The 25,886-nt window shown below is 47.5% G+C and overlaps 1 gene segment (V, D, J or C); it reads left to right on the forward strand.

Moving 5' to 3' along the window:
* Positions 1-3,436: 3,436 nt before the first annotated feature.
* On the forward strand, positions 3,437-22,985 carry LOC119961601. The segment is given in 3 exon segments: positions 3,437-3,522; positions 22,512-22,561; positions 22,669-22,985. Coding segments are annotated over 3 exon segments (453 nt in total).
* Positions 22,986-25,886: the final 2,901 nt, after the last annotated feature.

The following is a 25,886-nucleotide window of genomic DNA, read 5'->3' on the forward strand; positions in this document are numbered from 1 at the left end:
GCATTAGTAAATCCACTGTACCTCCACTTCCCCAGCAGAGACAGGAGGAGGGGCTTTAGTTAATCCACTGTACCCCCACTTCCTCAAAAGAGAGAGGAGGGAGCATAAAGTAATCAACTGTACCCCCACATCCCAAAACAGAGAGGGGGAAGGGGCAGTAGTTAATCCACTGTACCCCCACATCCCAAAATAGAGAGGGGGAGGGGCATTAGTGAATGCACTTCACCCCCACTTCTCCAATAGAGAGTGGGGAATGGACGTTAGCTCATGCCCTGCACCCCAACTCCCCAACAAAGAGGAAGGGGACTTAGTGAACCCACTATACCCCTCACTTCCTCACCAAAGCATATGGGGGGGGGGGGGGCAGTAGTTAATCCAGTGTATCACCGCTCCCCAACAAAGAGTGGGGGAGGAGCATTAATTATCACTGTACCCCCACTTTCCCACCAAAGAGCTGGGGCATTAGTTAATTCACTGTGCAGCCGCTTCCAACAAAGAAAGGGAGAGGGCCTAAATTAATGCACTGTACGCCCACTTCCCCAATAGAGAGAGGAGGAGGGGCAATATAAACCAATTTTACCTCCACGTTCCCGACCAATAGAGGAGGAAGGTGATGAGTGAACTCTCTGTATCTCCACCTCATCAGCAGGGGGAACCCAAAGATAATTTGTTCAGCTGACCAGAGAGGGAGAGACTATTAAATCACTATCTACCTACGCCCCAAGCAGGGAATTTGGGAGTGGATGTGTCTCTACACTAAGAATTCAGTTACTGACATTACAAGACGGCATGCAGCTTACTGGCTGAAGATTGTAAATGACAACATGCTAAAGATATTCTTAAAATATCTATTCACACAACATAATTTTCTTTAGCACCCTTGTTCCTCTTATCCATATGCGATAACTGATTTTGCATAATCCAAATCCAGACTGGTGATTGAATTCTCCCTGTGTTTTCACTGTTCTCTCCTGAGGCACCTTGTATATTTTTACATTCGGTCACCTGATGTCAGCTTGCAACTCACAGAAAACACATTTATAAGCAGAAAGTTCAACATATTCTACATCGGTATCAATAATACCCACAACTGGCAAAGCTACAGGCAGCTGATACAAATATACAGACAGATAAACAGGAATAAACACGTACCTGCACACGTACACACCCACAAACATACACACGAGCACACATAGACACAAACACACACCTAGGTTCACACACAGAAACACATGTATACATATCCACATAAATGAACAAAAATTTACAAACATGCACATAAACACAAAAAAGCACACGTTTATACGCACAGAGACACACGTGTACATACATACACACACACACACAAATCCACACACACAAGCCGGCACATAAGTACACACAAATATGCACATGCACCCACATGTCCACACAGATACACAAATATGCAAACACGAACATATAAAACCAGACAAGCAGACTGACACAAGAATATGAAACACAAATGTAAGCAATAACATATACATAATAGTAACAATAATGTTTATTGTCACAAGTAGGCTTACATTAACACTGCAAGAAGTTACTGTGAGAAACACCGAGTCGCCACACGCTTGGCGCCTGTTCGAGTACACAGAGGGAGAACTCAGAATGTCCAAATTACCTCTCAAGCACGTCTTTCGGGACTTGTGGGAGGAAACCGGAGCACCCGATCGAAACCCACGTGGACACAGGGAGAACGTGCAGACTCCGCACAGACAGTGACCCACGCGGGAATCGAACCTGGGTCCCTGGCACTGTGAAGCAACAGTACTAACCACTGTGCTACCGTGTCGCCCATAATCACACCATTTCACAATGACAGTAATATTTCCATTAAAACAGAGACAATAGTTCACATTAGCACACTTCTGCACACACGTAGACACATATTAGTATACTCGTACACATGCTAACACAAACACACATTAGTGCACATTGAGGCTTCAATACACAGCAATAGTTAGTTATAAACAACCATCAATGCATAAATAGCACTGCTGCCTCACAGCGCCATAAACCCGGGTTCAATTCCAGCCTTGGTGATTGTCTGTGTTGAGTTTCCACGTTCTCCCATGTCTGTTCCCGTTTCCTCCACGTGCTCCGGTTTCCTCCCACAGACCAAAGCTGTGCAGGTTCGGTGGATTGGCCATGCTCTATTACCCTTTGTCGCCCAAAATGTTAGGTGGTGTTATGAGGTTCTGGGGATAGGCAGGGCGTGCAACTCGGTAGGGTGTTCTTTTGGCGGGTCGGTGCAGACACAATGGGCCGAATGGCCTCGTTCTCCAAAGTAGGGATTATGTGATGATGATTGTATGCTGAAATACACGCATTAACAAACACACAGTCACACACACACACACACACACACAAACGCACTTATCCAGACACAAACATTAATACACTGACATGCAAGTTGAAGGCAAAAAGACACATTAACACATATATTACTGGGCAGGAAAGTATAAACACATGTTAACACAGGCAATAATATATAAACATAGATTTCAACACAAACAATAAAACACTCATACATACACATTGACAGAGGATAAACAAAGTATACTCTCAGGCGATGACACACAAATACACAGATCAATACTCATTGACACAATGTAAGAAGTCTTTCATACCAGGTTAAAGTCCAACAGGTTTGTTTCAAACACTCGCTTTCGGAGCACTGCTCCTTCCTCAGGTGAATGAAGAGGTATGTTCCAGAAACATATATATAGACAAATTCAAAGATGCAAGACAATGCTTTGAATGCGAGCATTTGCAGGTAACTAAATCTTTACAGATCCAGAGATAGGGGTATCTCCAGGTTTAAGAGGTGTGAATTGGTAGGATTTCGCAAGCCCAGGCCAGATGGTGGGGGATGAATGTAATGCGACATGAATCCCAGGTCCTGGTTGAGGTCGCACTCATGTGTGCGGAACTTGGCTATTAGTTTCTGCTCGGCGATTCTGCGTTGCCGCGTGTCCTGAAGGCTGCCTTGGAGAACGCTTACCCGGAGATCAGAGGCTGAATGCCCTTGACTGCTGAAGTGTTCCCCGACTGGAAGGGAACATTCCTACCTGGTGATTGTCGTGCAATGCCCGTTCATTCGTTGTCGCAGCGTCTGCATGGTGTCGCCAATGTACCACGCTTCGGGACATCCTTTCCTGCAGCGTATGGGGTCGACAACGTTGGCCGAGTCGCACGAGTATGTACCGCGTACCTGGTGGGTGGTGTTCTCACGTGTAATGGTAGTATCCATGTCGATGATCTGGCACGTCTTGCAGAGATTGCCATGGTAGGGTTGTGTGGTGTCATTTTCACTGTTCTGAAGGCTGGGTAGTTTGCTGCAAATAATGGCTTGTTTGAGGTTGCGCAGTTGTTTGAAGGCCAGTAGTGGTTGTGTGGGGATAAACTTGGCAAGATGTTCATCTTCAACGATGATGTCTTGAAGACTGCGAAGAAGATATCTTGGTTTCTTTGCTCCGGGAATGTACTGGACGATGAAGGGTACTCTGTCGGTTGTGTCCCATGTTTGTCTTCTGAGGAGGATGGTGCGGTTTTTTGCTGTCGCGCGTTGGAACTGTTGATCGATGAGTCGAGCGCCATATCCCGTTCATACAATGGCATCCTTCAGCGTCTGTAGATATCTGTTACTGTCCTCCGCGTCTGAGCAGATCCTGTATATACGGAGGGCTTGTCCATAGGGGATGGCTTCTTTAATGTGTTTAGGGTGGAAGCTGGAGAAGTGGAGCATCATGAGGTTATCCGTGGGCTTGCAGTAAAGCGAAGTGCTGAGGTGACCGTCCATGTTGGAGATGAGTGTGTCCAAGAATGCAACTGATTTTGGAGAGTATTCCATGGTGTGTCTGATGGTGGGTTGGAACTTATTGATGTCATCGTGTAGTCGTTTCAGTGATTCCTCGCCGTGGGTCCAAAGGAAAAAAATGTCATCGATGTATGACATGTATGTAAAAGCTAGCACTTTTCCAGGAGACTCATCCGGAGTGAGACTCATCCAGAGTGGGGATTGAAACTTGGTAATTTGGCGCAGTGAGGTAAATCAGCAAAGGTAAGTGGAAAATCTAATTCTGCTGTTTTTCAGTTAAAAGTGCAGTGTGGAGCTTAGTGTCTGATTGGTTGAAGCTGCCCCCACCCTAATTGCTGAGAGGCAGTTATCTGTCAATCACCTGAGGCCTGTTTAGGGGCACATTGTATTCTTCTCTTTGAAGTTAAGGTATTTTTTGAGTCACCGGTTAGCTGAGGTCTGTATAAAAGACAGACAGACAGCGCACACAGTAAGCTAGCACTTTTCCAGGAGACACATCCGGAGTGAGACTCATCCAGAGTGGGGATTGAAACTTGGTAATTTGGTGCAGTGAGATAATTCGGTGCAGAGTGTGAGGAGGTGCTTTTTAACCCTGGTAAGTGACTGGTAAGTAGTCTCTCTTTTTCTTTCCATTGTCTAATTTATTTATTTTTATTTTGAAATTCTAGTTGTTTAAGTTTACCATGGGTTTAAGACATGGCAGGAGATCCCAGACCCGTGTCATGCTCCTCGTGTGCAATGTGGGAGCTCAGGGACACGTCCACTGTCCCTGGCTCCTTCACGTGCAAGAAGTGTGTTCAGTTGCAGCTCTTGTTAGGCCGCTTGACGGCTCTGGAGCTGCGGATGGACTCACTTTGGAGCATCCGCGATGCTGAGGAGGTCGTGGATAGCACGTTTAGCGAGTTGGTCACACTGCAGGTGAAGGTTACTGAGGGAGATAGAAAATGGGTGACCAAAAGAAAGATCAAGAGTAGGAAGGCAGTGCAGGTGTCCCCTGCGGTCATCTCCCTGCAAAACAGATATACCGCTTTGGATACTGTTGAGGGAGATGGCTCACCAGGGGAAGGCAGCAGCAGCCAGGTTCATGGCACCGTGGCTGGCTCTGCTGCACAGCAGGGCAGGAAGAAAAATGGCAGGGCTATTGTGGTAGGGGACTCGATCGTAAGGGGAATAGACAGGCGGTTCTGTGGACGCAATCGAGACTCCAGGATGGTATGTTGCCTCCCTGGTGCAAGGGTCAAGGATGTCTCGGAGCGGCTGCAGGACATTCTGGGTGTGGGGGGGGGGGGGGGTGAACAGCCAGCTGTCGTGGTGCACATAGGCACCAACGATATAGGTAAAAAACGGGATGAGGTCCTACAAGCGGAATTCAGGGAGTTAGGAGTTAAACTAAAAAGTAGGACCTCAAAGGTAGTAATCTCAGGATTGCTACCAGTGCCACGAGCTAGTCAGAGTAGGAATGTCAGGATAGATAGGATGAATGCGTGCCTCGAGAGATGGTGCAAGAGGGAGGGATTCAAATTACTGGGGCATTGGGACCGGTTCTGGGGGAGGTGGGACCAGTACAAACCGGACGGTCTGCACCTGGGCAGGACTGGAACCGATGTCCTAGGGGGGGTGTTTTCTAGGGCTGTTGGGGAGGGTTTAAACTAATGTGGCAGGGGGATGGGAACCGATGCAGGAAGTTGGAAGGTAGTGAAACAGGGACAGAAGCAAAAGGAAGTAAGGGGCAAAGTGCAAGGCAGAGAAGACATAGTCAAAAATCTAAAAGGGCGACAGTACAAGGTACAGTGACTGAGGGGAGCTCAGTGAATAGGCCCAGTAATAACAAAAGGAATAAAACTGGAGATGTTAAGATTCAAAACAGAGGTAAAAAAACCAACATAAGTGTACTTTACGTGAATGCTCGTAGTATTCGGAATAAAGTAAATGAGTTGATGGCACAAATCATCGTAAATGACTATGATTTAGTGGCCATTACTGAAACACGGTTAAAGGATGGTCACGGCTGGGAGTTAAATATCCGAGGGTATCAAACTATTCGGAAGGACAGAGTGAATGGTAAGGGAGGTGGTGTTGCTCTGTTATTTAAGGATGACATCCGAGCAATAGTAAGGGATGACATCGGTGCTATGGAGGATAAGGTTGAATCCATTTGGGTGGAAATCAGGAACAGTAAGGCGAAAAAGTCACTGATAGGAGTAGTCTATCGGCCACCAAATAGTAACGATATGGTGGGGCAGGCAATAAACAAAGAAATAACTGATGCATGTAGAAATGGTACAGCAGTTATCATGGGGGATTTTAATCTACATGTCGATTGGTTTAACCAGGTCGGTCAAGGCAACCTTGAGGAGGAGTTTATAGAATGTATCCGCGATAGTTTCCTAGAACAGTATGTAATGGAACCTACGAGGGAACAAGCGGTCCTAGATCTTGTCCTGTGTAATGAGACAGGATTGATTCATGATCTCATAGTTAGGGATCCTCTCGGAAGGAGCGATCACAATATGGTGGAATTTAAAATACAGATGGAGGGTGAGAAAGTAAAATCAAATACTAGTGTTTTGTGTTTAAACAAAGGAGATTACAAGGGGCTGAGAGAAGAACTAGCTAAGGTAGACTGGGAGCTAAGACTTTATGCTGGAACAGTTGAGGAACAGTGGAGAACCTTCCAAGCGATTTTTGACAGTGCTCAGCAAAGATTTATACCAACAAAAAGGAAGGACGGAAGAAAGAGGGAAAATCGACCGTGGATATCTAAGGAAATAAGGGAGAGTATCAAATTGAAGGAAAAAGCATATAAAGTGGCAAAGATTGGTGGGAGACTAGAGGACTGGGAAATCTTTAGGGGGCAACAGAAAGCTACTAAAAAAAAGCTATAAAGAAGAGTAAGATAGAGTATGAGAGTAAACTTACTCAGCATATAAAAACAGACAGTAAAAGTTTTTACAAACATATAAGACAAAAAAGAGTGGCTGAGGTAAATATTGGTCCTTTAGAGGATGAGAAGGGAGTTTTAATAATGGGAAATGAGGAAATGGCTGAGGAACTGAACAGGTTTTTTGGGTCGGTCTTCACACTGGAAGACACAAATGCCAGCGACTCATAGAAATGAGGCTATGACAGGTGAGGACCTTGAGAGGATTGTTATCACTAAGGAGGGAGTGATGGGCAAGCTAATGGGGCTAAAGGTAGACAAGTCTCCTGGCCCTGATGGAATGCATCCCAGAGTGCTAAAAGAGATGGCTAGGGAAATTGCAGATGCACTAGTGATAATTTACCGAAATTCACTAGACTCTGGGGTGGTCCCGGTGGATTGGAAATTAGCAAACGTGACGCTACTGTTTAAAAAAGGAGGTAGGCAGAAAGCAGGAAATTATAGGCCAGTGAGTTTAACTTCGGTAGTAGGGAAGATGCTGGAATCTATCATCAAGGAAGAAATTGCGAGGCATCTGGATAGAAATTGTCCCATTGGGCAGACGCAGCATGGGTTCGTAAAGGGCAAGTCATGCCTAACTAATTTAGTGGAATTTTTTGAGGACATTACCAGTGCAGTAGATAACGGGGAGCCGATGGATGTGGTATATCTGGATTTCCAGAAAGCCTTTGACAAGGTGCCACACAAAAGGTTGCTGCATAAGATAAAGATGCATGGCATTAAGGGTAAAGTAGTAGCATGGATAGAGGATTGGTTAATTAATAGAAAGCAAAGAGTGGGGAGTATGGGTGTTTCTCTGGTTGGCAATCAGTAGCTAGTGGTGTCCCTCAGGGATCCGTGTTGGGCCCACAATTGTTCACAATTTACATAGATGATTTGGAGTTGGGGACCAAGGGCAATGTGTCCAAGTTTGCAGATGACATTAAGATGAGTGGTAAAGCGAAAAGTGCAGAGGATACTGGAAGTCTGCAGAGGGATTTGGATAGATTAAGTGAATGGGCTAGGGTCTGGCAGATGGAATACAATGTTGACAAATGTGAGGTTATCCATTTTGGTAGGAATAACAGCAAACGGGATTATTATTTAAACGATAAAATATTAAAGCATGCCGCTGTTCAGAGAGACTTGGGTGTGCTAGTGCATGAGTCACAGAAGGTTAGTTTACAAGTGCAACAGGTGATTAAGAAGGCAAATGGAATTTTGTCCTTCATTGCTAGAGGGGTGGAGTTTAAGACTAGGGAGGTTATGTTGCAATTGTATAAGGTGTTAGTGCGGCCACACCTGGAGTATTGTGTTCAGTTTTGGTCTCCTTACTTGAGAAAGGACATACTGGCGCTGGAGGGTGTACAGAGGAGATTCACTAGGTTAATCCCAGAGCTGATGGGGTTGGATTATGAGGAGAGGTTGAGTAGACTGGGACTGTACTCGTTGGAATTTAGAAGGATGAGGGGGGATCTTATAGAAACATTTAAAATTATGAAGGGAATAGATAGGATAGATGCGGGCAGGTTGTTTCCACTGGCGGGTGACAGCAGAATTAGGGGACATCGCCTCAAAATAAGGGGAAGTAGATTTAGGACTGAATTTAGGAGGAACTTCTTCACCCAAAGGGTTGTGAATCTATGGAATTCCTTGCCAGTGAAGCAGTTGAGGCTCCTTCATTACATGTTTTTAAGGTAAAGATAGATAGTTTTTTGAAGAATAAAGGGATTAAGGGTTATGGTGACCGGGCCGGAAAGTGGAGCTGAGTTCACAAAAGATCAGCCATGATCTAATTGAATGGCGGAGCAGGCTCGAGGGGCCAGGTGGCCTACTCCTGCTCCTAGTTCTTATGTTCTTATGTAACTGGTGTATAATGTCGGTTGAAGGTCCTGTGTGATGAGGAGGTTTTGTTCAAACTTGTGCATGAAGATGTTTGCGTATTGATGTGCAAATTTTCTCCCCATGGCTGTTCCGTTCGTCTTGATTAAGAACTTGTTGTCGAAGGTGAAGACGTTGTGATCCAGAATGAAGCGGATGAGTTGCAGAATTGCGTCTGGAGATTGGCAGTTGTCGGTGTTGTGTACTGAGGCTGTTGCAGCAATGCCATCATCATGGGGATGCTGGTGTAGGGTGCCGAGACGTCCATTGTGACGAGGAATGTTCCTGGTTCAACTGGTCCAGGGGTGCTGAGTTTCTGTACGAAGTCCGTCGTGTCCATCTTGTACGATGGGTTTCAAGATGCCCTCAATATAGCCAGAGAGGTTCTCACACAGGGTCCCATTGCCTAAAACGATAGGACGGCCTGGTGTGTTGGCCTTGTGTATTTTCGGGAGGCAGTAGAGATCTCCAATGCGGGCAGTAAGTGGTATGAGAGCACGCAGGGTGCTCTGAAGGTCTGGATCCAAGGTCTTGATCAGTCTGTTGAGTTGGCGGATGTGTTCCTTGGTCGGATATAGGGTAACTGTCTGTAGTGTTCCTGGTTGTTGAGTTGTTGGTATACTTCTTTGCAGTAGTCCGTTCTCTTCAGTATGACGGTTGCCCCTCCTTTGTCTGCTGGTTAGATAACAATGTTACGGTTGGTCTTGAGAGCGCGGATGGTTTTGCATTGTGCTTGGGTGACGTTCAGGGCTGTCTTGTGAATGTGACTGATGAATCTCACATTGACGCGACTCCTGACAGCTTGAGCGTACATGTCAACTCTAGGGCAGCGGCCTTCCAGAGGGGTCCAATTCGACTCTTTCCTCTTCAGTTGCCGCCCTGCAGATCTCTCGGTCTGCTGGTCCGGTTCATTGGTGGTCTCTTCGGGTTCGCTGTTGGCCTCTTGAGGTCTGTGGAAGAATTCCCGGAGCCTCATTCACCTGATGAGTTCCTCCATGTCTGCCGCGAGACTGATGGGGTCCATTTTGGTGGTGGTGCAGAAATTGAGCCCTCTGCTGAGGACTTCATTTCGTCTGGTTGAAGGGTGTAGTCCGACAAGTTGACAATAGATTTCCCTGTATGGTTTTGTACTGTGGTCCCGGGAGAGGCTTGGTTGCTGCTGGTGGTGATGCCGGGTTTCTCAAGCTTCCTGTTCTTGATGTGCATATAGGTGGCATAGTATCGTTGTCCCATCTGTTTGGCGGTGTTACGCAGCTGGTCTGCTGCTTCCTGAGCACAAGTTGAGAATATGGCCTCTGTCTTGGTTTCCAGGTTGCGTCGTCTGCTGTAGAGCTGGCGTACGAGGTGGTTGAGGAGTGTGAGAGTGGTGCGATGGCAGAGTCTCTCAGTGTAGTCTGTGCTGTATTGCAGGTCGACTTGAGTGGGTTTGTGATCTGTGGCCCTTTCGGGATCTTGACTGCTTTCTTGCATCTTTGTAGAAACTTAACGTCAGTGTCTATATGCACGATCGTCCTGGAGATCCTCTCCACTTTGAGCTGGCAGTTTGCGGTGTACATAGCAGCCATGATGTGGAGACGCCGGCGTTGGACTGGGGTGAGCACAGTAAGAAGTCTCACAACACCAGGTTAAAGTCCAAGAGGTTTGTTTCAAACACGAGCTTTCGGAGCACAGTCCCCTCCTCAGGTGAATGAATGAAGAGGTGTGTTCCAGAAACATATATGTAGACGAATTCAAAGATGCCAGACAATGCTCAGAATGCGAGCATTTTCAGGTAATTAAGTCTTTACAGATCCAGAGAGAGGGGTAACCCCAGGTTAAAGAGGTGTGAATTGTCTCAAGCCAGAACAGTTTGTCGGATTCCGCAAGTCCAGGCCAGATGGTGGGGGATGAATGTAATGCGACATGAATCCAAGATCCCGGTTGAGGTCGCACTCATGTGTGCGGAACTTGGCTATTAGTTTCTGCTGAAGGCCGACTTGGAGAACGGTTACCCGGAGATCAGAGGCTGAATGCCTTTGATTGCTGTAGTGTTCTCCGACTGGAAGGGAACATTCCTGCCTGGTGATTGTCGCGTGATGCCCGTACATTTGTTCTCGCAGGGTCTGCATGGTCTCGCCAATGTACCACGCTTTGGGACGTCCTTTCCTGCAGCGTATGAGGTAGACAACGTTGGCCGTGTTGTACGAGTATGTACAATGTACCTGATGGGTGGTTTTATCACATTTAATGGTGGTGTCTATGTCGATGATCTGGCACGTCTTGCAGAGGTTTCCATGGCATGTTCATTGGCATGCCATGTTCATTGACAGAATGAAAACACAGTGAACCTACACAGACATTTGGACACACAACAGAGGAGCAAACCAAAACAGAAATTTAAAATCTACACCGACACAAATGCTGCAGAAAAAACTCAAACGTCAGGCAAGTGCAGCACGGTGGCATAGTGGTTAGCACTGCTACCTCATGGCGCTAAGGATCTCGCTTTGATCCCGCTCCTGGGTCTGGGTCCCAGTGGAGTTTACACATTCTTCCCGTGACCTGTGGGTCTCACCCCCACAACCCAAAGATGTGCAGGGTAGGTGGATTGGCCACGCTTAATTGCCCCTTAACTAGAAAAAAAAGTAAGAGAGATCAATTTCTGAGTGTCACAAACTCAACAGTAGATATGCAAAGAAAAATATATTAAAGAATGAATGATCAGCTTAAGGAAATAAAACGAGAATATTAAAAATATATCCTGTATTAATAACCAATCTGATTATATTTATTTGGCTCTATCGCCGTAGATACCACAGACCACACCTGGACTGAAGACAATGAGGATGATAACGGGAACATCTGGACAACCGCTTCCACATTCATCACCCTGTTCTTCCTGAGCATGTCCTACAGCGCTGCAGTCACTCTGGTGAAGGTGAGAAGATTCAATCCACTCACCCTTCAAACCGGCAGAAACCGTTTAAAACATCTCTAAATGTTTGATTGATTAAAAACTTTAACATCAATGTCACAGATCGTAAACATCTGCTTCATAATTTTCTCTCTCTTTTACAGATCAAGTGATGGGTTGACGTTCGGATGCTGTAGATTTCCCTCAGCTGTTTATTATGATCTGTGTGTGACACAAATACAATATCTCCTCTTGGTGACTCGAACAGTAAAATCCTCTCTTTATTATTCTGCATCGGTAACTGAGACAATCATGGACAGTATTTCTATTTTCATTTTGAAATGTATGAGATAATTTTGGCTGTAATGTAATTGTAGCCAATCAATTCCCTCAATGCCTTGTATAAATAAATAACTTATCACGTTCCTTATTCACAACTGTTACCTTCCCTTTATGTTGAGCTCATGTTCCCTTTCTTGTGCCTGTCACAGTTGTACATTCATTTGGCAGCTCAGAGGGCATGTGTTCTCATCTCAGTGTGACCCTCAATCATTATGTTCCCTTTTGTTAACTTCAAAATAAGCGTTTGTGTAATATTTTCTCTGAATTTTTAATAAATATTGAATGAAAAATGAAGAAAATAAGACTTTGCTGAACTCCTTTCTCTCAGGTCCATCGGCACTGATCCTTTCTCCCCTTTCCCAGACAGATATTTCTCACCAGTCCTGTCTGGGATGTGTCTGAACTCAAGGCCCCTCGATGAAAGAGCCACTGCGCCACCCAGTGGTCCATCCGGTTAAAGCCAACTTCGCCTCCGACTTTTTTTGGTAAACTCCAGAGACAGAATGCCAGTGAAAGAATTCCACAGATTCACTACCCTCTGATGGAAGAATGCTTCCTCGTCTCTGTCCTAAATTTGAGACTCCTTACTCTGAAATTATGCCCTCTGGTCCCAGACTCTCCCACAAGAGGAAACAAGATGATTTTTCAGGCAGTGTAACATGTTGAAGCTCTTTCCACAGTCAGTTCACTGGAACACTCCCACTCAGGTGTGTGTGGATCTCGGGGCTTTTCCAGTCACACTGATGTTTGAAATCTCTTCCCTCAGTCAGAACAGAGAAACACATTGACAGTTTGTGAAATTTATATGCTAATGAATTGAGTGACTGCCAGATCTTGATGTTATATTTGGTTCCAGTTGCCCAGCTGCCAATCCTCCCGTTCTAATGCCTGAAAAAGAATTTTCCAAAAATGATCACTGCAAGAATAGGATAGAAATTCAAAATAGATCATTCTAGTTTCTATCGAACTTTCTTTCCTCTCTTGCTTTCCCAAGCATGTGGTCCAGTCAAAATAAAAGACCAAAATCAGCAAGTCCCAGCAAAAGTGTAGGAAACCTTCCTAACTGAACCAGAATGTCATAATATACATCGATGTATATAATGGAGTGCAGACAGGCAGTGATTGACACACAGGATGACCAGTAAGCACACAGGTGATGGAACCATCAATTCACTAGACACGTGCTTTAAGATATGAACAGTGGTTTTAATCTACTTACTACAGAGCCAGCCTGTTACCCGTTGAACTCTCGATGCACTGCAGGCTGGCTCTGGATAAGGGTATTTATACAGTAGTCCAGGAGAAGGAGTCGTGGGCGGAGCCAATGGTGGAGCCCTGTACAAACTCCTGAGCATTCCCAAACCTACTCCCCCTAGTGGTTGGATAACGCTACTGCGCTTACAATGGTATTGGTAAATACAGTGTGAATTACTAAGTTACATTCACCACATTCATCCCCTGCACAAAAATCAAGTCCAGCGGGGGTGGTGGCCTACCAAGTAAGTCTGTCCGGTGGTCGAACTGCCCGCTGTGATCTGCGGAGCCCCGGGGTCGCAGCCTCTTGCGGAGGCTGGATGGGTGTTGTGTGCTGGGGTACGATGGCGGACTCCAGGGAGGGTTGTGTCCGAGCTTCATACTCTTCTGGTTCGACCACCGACTGGGGGCGCTGGGGGCTGGCCGGCGTGGGTGCGCGGAACTGGTGGAGCGAACTTGAGCACTCGGGAGCGCGAGGGGGCGGCAGCATGGGGTGTAGGGTGAGAGGTCTTTCTGTGGGGGTAGAGGGGATGCTGGATCTGGCGGGTGCCAGATCCCGGAGGGATACCGTGTCCTGACGGCCGTCAGGGAACTCGACGAATGCATACTGGGGGTTGGAGTGGAGCAGGCGCACCTTTTCAACAAGGGGTCGGTTTTGTGTGCCCTGATATGTTTCCTCAGAAGTACGGAGCCCGGCGTCCTCAGCCATGCCGGAAGTGAGACCCCCGTGGTAGTGCCCCTGGAAAAAATGAAGAGCCTCTCGTGAGGGGTCTGGTTGGTCGCTGTGCACAAAAGGGACCTAATAGCGTGGAGCGCGTCTGGGAGTACCTCCTGCCACTGGGAGACTTGGACCTTTCTAGACCGCAGGGTCAGTAGGACGGTCTTCCAGACCGTCACGTTCTCCCTTTCTACCTGCCCGTTCCCCCTGGAGTTGTAGCTGGTAGTCCTGCTCGAGGCAATGCCCTTGACGAGCAGGTACTGAGGCAGCTCGTCGATCATGAAGGACGAACCCCGGTCGCTGTGTACGTAGCTGGGGGAACCAAACAGGATGAAGATGCTATGCAGAGCCCTATTGACTGTGTGGGACGTCATGGAGGTCACGCCCCGGACAGGCGCCGGAATGTGGCGACTAGGGGCTTTTCACAGTAACTTCATTGAAGCCTACTCGTGACAATAAGCGATTTTCATTTCATTTCATTTCATTTTTCATTTCATTTCATTCATTTCATGTCGGGGCACGGGATAGCGAATGGGAAACTGGAGAACTCGTCTACAGCGTTTAAAAAGTAAACGTTCTTGTTAGTTGAAGGGAGTGCCCGTTGAAATCAATTGCGAGGCGTTCAAAGGGCCTAGAAGCCTTGACCAGGTGGGCCCTGTCTGGTCTATAGAAGTGTGGTTTGCACTCTGCACAGATCGGGCAGTCCCTGGTGACCGCTTTTACCTCCTCTTTGGAGAAAGGCAGGTTTCGGACCTTGATGTAGTGGGCGAGCCATGTAACCCCCGGTGGCAGAGGTCATTGTGGATGACTTTTAATCGGTCGATCTGCGCGCTGGCGCATGTCCCGCGGGATAGGGCATCCGGAGGCTTGTTGAGCTTCCCGGGTCGATATTGTAATTATGTGCAGAGTTCGATCCTCCACCTCAGAATTTTGTCGTTTTTAATTTTGCCCCTTTGCGAGTTGTTGAACATGAAGGCAACCGATCTTTGGTCGGTGATGAGGTTAAACCTCCTGTCTGCGAGGTAGTGCCTCCAGTGACGGATAGCCTCCACAATGGCTTGTGCTTCTTTCTCGACAGAAGAGTGTCGGAGTTCTGAAGCGGAGAGGGTACGGGAGAAAAATGCAACTGGTTTCCCTGCCTGATTTAACGTGGCTGCAAGAGCTACCTCTGAGGCTTCGCTCTCTACCTGAAATGGAGTGCATTCAGCCACCGCCCACATGACCGCCTTGGCGATGTCCTCCTTGATGCCGTCGAAGGCCTGGCATGCCTCGGCTGACAGGGGAAATCGTGTGGCCCTAAAGAGTGGGCGGGCTTTGTCCGCATATTGAGGGACCCACTGGGCGAGTAGGAAAAGAAGCCCAAGCACCGTTTGAGGGCCTTTGGGCAATGGGGGACGGGGAGTTCTAAGAGGGGCCGCATACGGTCCGGGTCTGGGCCCAGGACTCCGTTTTCCATGACTTAGCTGAGTATAGCTAGTCTGGTTGTGCGGAAAACGCATTTCTCCTTGTTGTACGTGAGATTCAGTTTCTGTGCCGTCTGGAGAAAACGGTGGAGGTTGGTGTCTTGGTCCTGCTGGTCATAGCCACAGATGGTGACATTGTCCAAGTACGGAAACGTGGCCCGCAGCCCGTACTGGTCCACCATTCGGTACATTGCTGGTTGGAACACCGAGACCCCATTAGTGACGCCTAAAGGGAGCCGGAGGAAATGGAAGAGGCGGCCATCGGCCTCGAATAACATGCAGTGGCGGTCCTCCGGGCGGATTAGGAGCTGGTGGTATGCAAACTTCAGATCCACCGTGGAAAAGAGCCGGTACTAGGCGATCTGGTTTACCATGTCTGCAATTCTGGGGAGGGGATACGCATCGAGGAGCATCAATCTATTTATGGTCTGACTGTAATCGACCACCATACGGAATTTGTCCCCGGTCTTAACGACCACCACCTGACCTCTGCTCTGACAAATACCCTATCCTGCAGGCTATACCGCCTGCTACGAGTGGCTACAGGTTTACAATGACTTAATTCCCGAGCCTTTCCCATCATCATCTTATGATGTAACCTCATTGCAGAGACATTCCGTGCTTTGCCAGTCCAGATTGCTCATGTACAATGGAGAAAAAGTCTAAAAGTTAGGGTTAGGGTTAGAGTCCCAAGACACTTGCTTGTTGGTATTTTTGTGAGATTGGCGAAGAGAGGAGGGGGATTCACAGCATAGCGAGGCTCCAGATCCTGAGTGGGCGTAGGGGCCCTCCGAAGCTGAGGGTGAGGCTCTTGAGGTTACATTGGAAGTCTAGGCTTAATAAGAGTGGCGTGCAGAGTTCGGGCAAAACGTAGAGTTTGAATTTCGAGTAGCTAGTGCCTCGGATTGTGAGTGTCGCAGTGGTGCGCCCCTGAATCTGGACCGAATGGGAGCCTGAAGCGAGCGAGAGAGTTTGCTACACGGGGAAAACTGGGAGCGAACAGCGTCTTACCAGGTCTGGATGTATGAAGCTCTCCGTGCTCCCGGAGTCGAAGAGGCAAGGCGTTTTGTACCCGTTGATATGGACCTCTGCCATCGAGTTTTGTAGATTCTTTGGTCGTGATTGGTCCAGAGTGACCGCACTGAGTTGCGGGTAGTCGGCGGCTCGATCAACTGTGCTGGAGTGGCCCCTTGATGACTGCCCTCTGAGTTCATAGTCGAATTCGAATTCTTCCACAGAGCTCTCCGAGCGCGGAGATGCCGATCGGGCCCGTGGATCGCACGTGGCGGGAGGCGAGGAAGATGGCGTCCAAGATGGCGGCCCCCATGAGTGGCACGTGGCCGGCCACGTGGTGGAGGTTTTCCAAGATGGCGGCCCCCACGGATCGCACGTGGCTTGGGGGGGCGGAGTCGGGGCATAGGCTGCAGCGTTTCGGGCCCCGCTGTCCTGCAGGTGAGGGGAGCGATTACTTCGAGTCGCTGGGGAGTTGGAAGCTGGGGCCCTTTTAGCAAGGCACACTCTTGCGTAATGGCCTTTTCGCCCGCAGCAGCTGCAAGTCGCGTTGCGGGCCTGGCAGTGCTGCGCGGGTGCTGGTTCTGGCCGCAGAAATGGCAGGCTGGAGCAGCGTAGTGGCTGGCTGGAGCAGCATAGTGGCTGGCTGGAGCAGCATAGTGGCTGGCTGGAGCAGCATAGTGGCTGGCTGGAGCAGCACGGTGGCTGGCTGGAGCAGCATAGTGGCTGGCTGGAGCAGCATAGTGGCTGGCTGGAGCAGCATAGTGGCTGGCTGGAGCAGCATAGTGGCTGGCTGGAGCAGCACGGTGGCTGGCTGGAGCAGCATAGTGGCTGGCTGGAGCAGCATAGTGGCTGGCTGGAGCAGCATAGTGGCTGGCTGGAGCAGCACGGTGGCTGGCTGGAGCAGCATAGTGGCTGGCTGGAGCAGCACGGTGGCTGGCTGGAGCAGCATAGTGGCTGGCTGGAGCAGCATAGTGGCTGGCTGGGGCAGCATAGTGGCTGGCTGGGGCAGCATGGTGGCTGGCTGGAGCAGCATAGTGGCTGGCTGGAGCAGCATAGTGGCTGGCTGGAGCAGCATAGTGGCTGGCTGGAGCAGCACGGTGGCTGGCTGGGGCAGCATGGTGGCTGGCTGGGGCAGCATAGTGGCTGGCTGGGGCAGCATAGTGGCTGGCTGGAGCAGCATGGTGGCTGGCTGGAGCAGCATAGTGGCTGGCTGGGGCAGCATAGTGGCTGGCTGGGGCAGCATGGTGGCTGGCTGGAGCAGCATAGTGGCTGGCTGGAGCAGCATAGTGGCTGGCTGGGGCAGCATAGTGGCTGGCTGGGGCAGCATGGTGGCTGGCTGGAGCAGCAGAGTGGCTGGCTGGAGCAGCACGGTGGCTGGCTGGAGCAGCATAGTGGCTGGCTGGAGCAGCATAGTGGCTGGCTGGAGCAGCATAGTGGCTGGCTGGGGCAGCATAGTGGCTGGGCGACCGCGTAGCACAGGCCTGGGGGAGTCGCTGGTCGGGGGCCCATGATTGGGTCACGGGGTCCGCGGGGAATGAGTTAAGGCTGCGGAAGGAGACCCCCATCGTGGGCCCCCTTTTCCAGCAGTCCTTGGCGCACATAGTTAGACTTGAGGCCCACTACAAAAACATCGTGTACCGCACGTTCCCTGTGTTCAGCTGCGCCAGCCGCTTGGTAATTATAGTCATTGGACAAATTATTGAGTTCCGTTAGAAATTTGGTGAGTGATTCCGTAGGCCGCTGGCAGCGAGTTGTGAACACTTGGCGAGCGTAAACTTCATTAATAGGCCTTACATAAATTTTATCGAGAACTGATAGCGCCGCAGTATATGAACTGGCCGAGTTTAGTTGCGTAGAGATTCTGTGGCTCACTCTCGCGTGCAGTAGACTTAGCTTCTGATCCTCAGTCGTTTCGGCTGTGCTCGCTTCTGCCAGGTAGGCCTTGAAGCACCAGATTCAGTGGGAGAAGATTTCTTTAGCCTCTGCATCCTGCGGGTCGAGTTCCAGGCGTCCAGGCTTGATCGTTACTCTTCGTAAGTCGATTAAATTGATGGAACCATCAATTCACCAGACACGTGTTTCCGATATGAATCTAGGCTTTAATCGACTTACTTCAAAACCAGCCTGTTACCCGTTGATGAACACTTAGTGAACTCAGGCTGACGCTGGACAAGGGTATTTATACATCTGCACTAGGGGGAGGAGTCGTGGGCGGAGCCAAGGGTGGAGCCCAGTACAAGTTCCTGAGTACTCCCAGAGCTACTCCCCCTAGTGGTAGGATAGCGCTACTGCGCTTATAAATACAGTGTGAATGATCATATATACATATATATATTACATTCACCACAGTGTCCACTCGGATGTCGTGTTCATTCAACCAGAGGCAGACAGTCAACAAACCGGAAGACTGGCCTGCAGAAGCAGCGGGGTCAGTCTTGGAAATCAGCGAATGTCCTGGTACCGGCAGACTCCCGGTCAAGCCCTGCACTGGATACTTTCCTACTGTAGCGAAGGCAGCAAGCAGTACAATCCACAGTTTTCGGGACGCTTTACTGCTTCCAAAGACCTTTCAAAGAATATATTCGCTCTGGATATCAAGGGCTTGAGACCGGAAGGCAGCGCCATTTATTATTGTACGCGGGACAACAGTGAGACAGATCAGAGGCATACTTGTACAAAAACTGTTCAAGTCCAAATCCAACAGTTTCCGAACCCAGTGTGTGTTTCCTTTCACCATTACCTTATGTCTGCTTCTTGGCGCGGGACCTTCAGTTTCTTGGTCTCTGCTCAGCAAATCTTCGGCCAACAGTCCCAGTTTGTCCGTGTTCACTCCCTCAACGCTTCTGATGATTTGTAACCTTCTATCAAATCATTATTTAACCTTTAATATAACGAACAGGCGAGCTCCAGTTTCACCAGCTTGTCTCCAGAAGCGACTTTCGTAACTGTTACTATTCCAGTAAATCTCTTCAGCACTCTCTAACATCCTCCATACATTTGTGTTCCCAGAACTCGGAACGATGCTGCAGATTTGAGTAACCAATGTTTTCCAAAGTGTCACCACAACTTCTTTGCATTTGTAGTTGGCACAAAGTAGACAACATCTGATAGGGTTGAACGTTAATCAGCAAAACCTACAATTAAGATCTCCACTCTGTAATGGATACCATGAAACCGCTATCGATTTCCCTAACCACCCATCTAGTTTAAGGAAAGAGTTGACATGTGGATCAACCAGGGTCGAATGGCCTACTCCTGCTCATTTTCTATGCGAACAAGTCTAGCATGTGATGTTGGGCAGTATGGTGGCCCAATGGTTAGCACTGCTGCCTCCAGCGCTGAGGACGCGCGTTCGATCCCGGCTCAAATAATTCAGTACTTGAAATTCCGTTTTAAAAAATGCGATGTTTTATCAAGCATCATTGGCATGTGCGCATGCGCAGTATAAGCATGTATTCCTGAACTGTGAGATTAAGCTAACGCGCCAATAAAAAAATACGATTTTAAAAAATAATCTTTATTAGTGTCACAAGTAGGCTTACATTAACAGTGCAATGAAGTTACTGTTAAAACCCCCTAGTCGCCACATTCCGGCGCCTGTTCGGGTACACTGAGGGAGAATTCAGAATGTCTTGGATCGGCATCTGAAGCGCTGCAAGCTGCAAGGCTACTGATCAAATGCTGGAAAGTGACTTTAAAATGACCGGCAATAACTAACATTTGAACTCCCAAAGCCTGCCCACAAGCAGCACATCGGAATTCCGATGGAATACTCTTCACTTGCTGGGATCAGCGCCATTTCAACAACACCCAAGATGCTCGACAAAATCCAACTTGGTAATCATAGGCCAGTTCGGTTAACTTCGGTAGTAGGGAAGATGTTGGAATCTACCATCAAGAAAAAATAGCGAGGCATCTGGATGGAAATTGGCCCATTCGGCAGACGCAGCATGGGTTCATAAAGGGCAGGTCGTGCCTAACTAATTTCGTTAATTTTTTTGAGGACATTACCAGTGCGGGAGGTAGCTGGGAGCCAATGGATGTGGTATACCTGGATTTCCAGAAATTGACAAGATGCCACACAAAAGGTTGCTGCACAAGATAAAGGTGCATGGCATTAAGGGTAAAGTAGTAGCATGGGTAGAGGATTGGTTAATTACTAGAAAGCAAAGAGTGGGGATTAATAGGTGTTTCTCTGGTTGGCCATCATTAGCTAGTGGTGTCCCTCAGGGACCAGTGCTGGGCCCACAATTGTTCACAATTTACATAGATGATTTGGAGTTGGGGACAAAGGGCAATGTGTCCAAGTTTGCAGACGACACTAAGATGAGTGGTAAAGCAAAAAGTGCAGAGGATACCAAAACTTTGCAGAGGGATTTGGATAGGTTAAGTGAATGGGCTATGGTCTGGCAGATGGAATACAATGTTGGCAAATAAGAGGGTATCAATTTTGTTGAAATAACAGCAAAAGGGAATATGATTTAAATGATAAAATATTAAAACATGCTGCTGGTCAGGGAGACCTGCTAGTGGATGAGTCGCAAAAAGTTGGATACAGGTGCAACAGGTGATTAAGAAGGCAAATGGAATTTTGTCCTTCATTGCTAGAGGGATAGAGTTTAAGACTAGGGAGATTATGCTGCAATTGTATAAGGTTTTAGTGAGGCCACACCTGGAGTATTGTGCTCAGTTTTGGTCTCCTTATCTGAGAAAGGACGTATTTGCGCTGGAGGGTGTGCAGAGGAGATTCACTAGGTTAATCCCAGATCTGAAGGGGTTGGATTACGGGGAGAGGTTGAGTAGGCTGGGACTGTACTCGTCGGAATTTAGAAGGATAAGGGGGATCTTATAGAAACATATAAAATTATGAAGGGAATAGATGATATAGATGCGGGCAGGTTGTTTCCACTGGCCGGAGAAAGCAGAACTAGGGGCCATAGCCTCAAAATAAGGGGAAGTAGATTCACGGCTGAGTTTAAGAGGAACTTCTTCACCCAAAGGTTTGTGGATCTATGGAATTCCTTGCCCAGTGAAGCAGTGGAGGCGCCTTCATTAAATATTTTTAAGATAACGATCGATAGTTTTTTGAAGAATAAGAGGTTTAAGGGTTATGGTGTTCCGGCCGGCAAGTGGAGCTGAATCCACAATAGATCAGGTATGATCTCATTGAATGGCTGAGGAGGCTCGAGCGGCTGACTGGTTCTTTATCCAATACCTTAAACATTCACTTCCTCCACCAGGAGTGTGTATTGGTTCAGCGTGTACCACCAGGGGCTGGTTTAGCTAGGGGCTGGTTTAGCTCACTCGGCTAAATCGCTGGCTTTTAAAGCAGACCAAGCAGGCCAGCAGCACGGTTCAATTCCCGTACCAGCCTCCCCGGACAGGCGCCGGAATGTGGCGACTAGGGGCTTTTCACAGTAAATTCATTGAAGCCTACTCGTGACAATAAGCGATTTTCATTTCATTTCATTTCACCTGAAAGGTTCACTGAAGCAACTCACCAAGTCTCATTTGATAATGCTTTGAATGCTGCAAACTCTACTCTCTGGAAAGACAAGAACAGCAGATCCCCGGGGACATCCCCACTTGGAAGTTGCTCTCCCAAGTCATCATCCTGACGTGGAAAAGTGTTGCCGTTATTTGAAAATCCTGGAACACATTTCTAAATAGCACTGTGAGCCTAATAAATCACAGAGATCGTGACGGTTCAAAAAGGCAGCTTCACATAACCAGTTCATGGGTGATTATGAATCTCTGAGAGATAAAGCAACGTGTGTTGAAAAAGCAAAGAAAATGGCACCTGAGCCGTGAGGATAATCTGACTGGAGTCACCCATCCATATTTCTATCCAGAAAATGAGGAAAGTTGGATTATTGAGAACAAATTGACCGCGGTTAAAAATGATTGCATGAAGGTACCTGAGCTTCCGGATCACAATAACCTGGCGCTGTTTCGAACGCACCCACGAGTCTTTAAACCCGGAACCATCCTCTCTGTGAACACAGTGGCTGCAACCCAGCTTCGGTTGTTTCTAATCACTGCCAGCAGATAGGCACCGACCCCTATCTGACGGCACCACTGGGGTCACACGGAACTGACGTGACAAGCTCCTGACATCCACCAGCAGATTATTGAGAGCGGCGATTGGACAGACTGTCTTCAAATATCCAGCTCCCCTTTTACAGAGCAGTGACAATGTTCAGCCTCCTGGTTGTGTGGGGAGCATTACTGGCAGGTAATATTATAATGCATCCGTTTCATCGTTGCAATCATGTCCAGCCCATGGTTTGAATTAAATATTAAACATATGTTGTCCGATTTCGATACGTTTCTTTTTTCCAGATCTGAGTCATGGAGATTCTGTCACTCAGCCTATCTCCTCGGAGGTTAAGACAGAAGGAGGAGGGGTGACTTTAAACTGTACCTATGATACTACTTTGAGCAGCTATAGCTTACTCTGGTACCGACAACACCCAGCCACTCAGCCCACATATATAATCAGGAAAGATTCTGATGGTGAGGAATATAAAGCAGATTTTGCTGAAGATCGTTTCTCTGTAGATCTCCAGACATCGACGAAATTCATCAGTTTAACTATATCGAGGCTGACGCTGACTGACGCTGCCGTGTATTATTGCACTTTCTGGAATACACAGTGATATGAAACAGCCTCATGCCTGTACAAAAACTATGGGTGGAAACTGCAGACTGTTGAAGCATGTTGAGGATCGCGGTCTGCTGCAGCTAAATGGGCTGTCAACCACTCAGACACACAGAGAGGAAACCACATCAACCTCCCATCAAACTGTCAACTAACTGTATCCAGAATGGGCTGAGAAAACAAACTGATGAACCCAATCCGATGAACCGACATATCAGAGAATCATAATTTATTAGATTTGCTCCAATCCCCACTCTTTCTAACCTGCTGCGGTGTGAGACTGGCCTGTGGAGAGCTGAATGTCACTGAATGTCCATTACGAACTGTGCTACTATTTCCTTGCTGAGGGGATTGTGACGCTGTTGGCGTCGGGAGAGCGATTGACATCGCCACCTGTTAATTATCACCAGCAAACCGATGTTCATAGAGAAGAAATATTCTGCAGCATTCGGGAGACATCCTGAAGCACCATGGACATTGAGGGAAGTCTATTCTTGGCTATGTTTTTAAATATATATATTTATTCAAGCAAAAGTTTCATTATAACCAACAAAACTACCTGTACTACAAACATTTCATTACAACAAACAACCCCACCAACATTACAACCCTAATGCCATCCTATTCCTAAACAACAACCTGCCCCAACCATAGGCTTAGAATAAGAGGTAGGAAATTTAAAACAGAGTTGTGGGGAAACTACTTCTCCCAAAGGGTTGTGAATCTGGAATTCAATACCCCACATTGCGGTGGATGCTGGTACAGTGAATACATTTAAGCTGGTGTTAGGCAGATTTTGAATTGGTAATGGGTTGACTGGTTATGGAAAACGGGCAGAATGCTGGAGTTAGGGCCAGGATGAGATTAGCCATGATTGAATGTTCCCGTGCTATGGATGCCACCACCACTGACAACATTTGCTACCCATCCCTAATTGCCATTGAACTGGATGGTCTATTCGGCTTATCCAGAGGGCATTGTGTAAACCACATTGCTGGTTGTCAGTCTGGAATCACAAGTATGCCAGGCCAGGAAGAATGGCAGATTTATTCCCTAACGGACAGTGACGAAGCAGCTTGTTCTCTGCAACACTCAATGCTAATCACGCGCTCCCATGACAGAGGCTGCCTTTCATTACCTAAATTCAATTCCACAAGCTGCCATGATCGGATCTGAACCCCTGTTCAAAACATTAGCCTGGCTCTAGATTACTTGTCCAGTGGCACTACACCTCCTTCTGTCGCGCGAACATTGTTAAATTATTACAATACTTCATGACATCATGACGAGCTTTAGGCAAGCATTCCGAATGCTGTCTTGCCTACCTTGTCCACAAGTCTTGCCACCTTTAAAGATCTGTGGACATGCACGCCCAGATCTCTCTGACTTTCTATATTTCTGAGAGTTTTGCCATTAACGGTATGTTTCCCCTCTATGTTAGACCTACCAAAATGCATTAACTCGCATCTGTGCTAATTAAACCCCATTTGCCATTTATCTGCCCAAGTCTCCAACCTATCTATGTCCTGCTGTATCGTCTGACAATCCTCACCCATATCTGCCACTCCACCAACTTTGGTGTCATCCGCAAACTTACTAATCAGACCAGCTACATTTTCCTCCAATTCTTTTATGTACACTACAAACAACAGAGGCCCAAGCACCGATCCCTGTGGAACACCACAAGGCACAACCTTCCATTCAGAAAAACACCCTTCTACTGCTATCCTTTGCCTTCTGTGGCAGAGCCAGTTCTGTATCCATCTTACCACCTCACCTCTGATCCCGTGTGGCAGATAAAAAAACATTTTTAACGTTTGCGGAAAGAGCGGTGGATGGGGGCAAATGATAGCCCTGTCATCTCTCAACACAGGCACGTTGTGCGTCAATTGCAGTATCATTCAATGGTTCTATAATGAAGAGATGGAATTAATGTTTACTGATATCGCCCGTATCAAATTACTTTCTATTTATTTATTATGTGAAAGATTGTGTTATTCAGGTTCCATTAAATAACCTAGATCATCAGCATTCATTTGTGGAGAATGACTGAATGGTGTTGACCTGTCCGGACTCCACACACAGCCGCCGATATGATTTGCTCTGGTATCGACAAAATCTGGGGAACAGCCGGTATGTTTAAACAGAAGGAATCCTGATGGGGGACTAGAGAAAGTGGAGCATGCGGGAGACCGATTCCTTCAACGCTCTGAGTATGAGTTGTAGAGCTGAGTGACAGTGGGACCTTTTACTCTGTGCTGAATATTCATTGTGGTAAAGGCCTCGTACAGAAACTAGCTGGATATAACATAACCCTAGCGATAGGAGTTCATTTTGTGATCACTGAATCTTCACCTCTTGCAGAATCAGACACCGACTATTTCCGCGTGTTTGAATAACGCAAATAAAGCGTTACCCGATGTAAAAAGGGCAATACCCAATGATTGAGTTTCTAAACAAAATAGGTAGAGAGAAAGGCAACGAACAGTAAATAGAAAGAGAGAATAAGGCAGAGATAAAAAGTGAGCAGAAAGCTGTGAGATGTGAAGAGACAGTGATGGACGCAAAGATCGACTGACGACGGAGGAAGAATGAGAAAGCCAGAAAATGTGTGGAGAGATGGAGATATATATATTGTATATATATATATATATATATGTATACAGAAGGAGAGAAAGCGAAATAAGGACAGACACAGCTTCGCAATTTTCAGCAATCTGATTCGATTTCTGATTTCCAGCGAAGTGTGATTTCATCTTTACCAATTATGTGATTTCAATGTGACTCATTAGGATGCTACTAATGAGCCGGCATTGAGCTACCAGCTGCCGCATTGCAGAAACCGCTTGATTAACTGTTCTGGATGAAAATAGGGAACTAAATAGTTAACAGGTGCGCA

Source organism: Scyliorhinus canicula, unplaced genomic scaffold, assembly GCF_902713615.1.
Source record: "Scyliorhinus canicula unplaced genomic scaffold, sScyCan1.1, whole genome shotgun sequence".
Taxonomy (NCBI): Eukaryota; Metazoa; Chordata; class Chondrichthyes; order Carcharhiniformes; family Scyliorhinidae; genus Scyliorhinus; species Scyliorhinus canicula.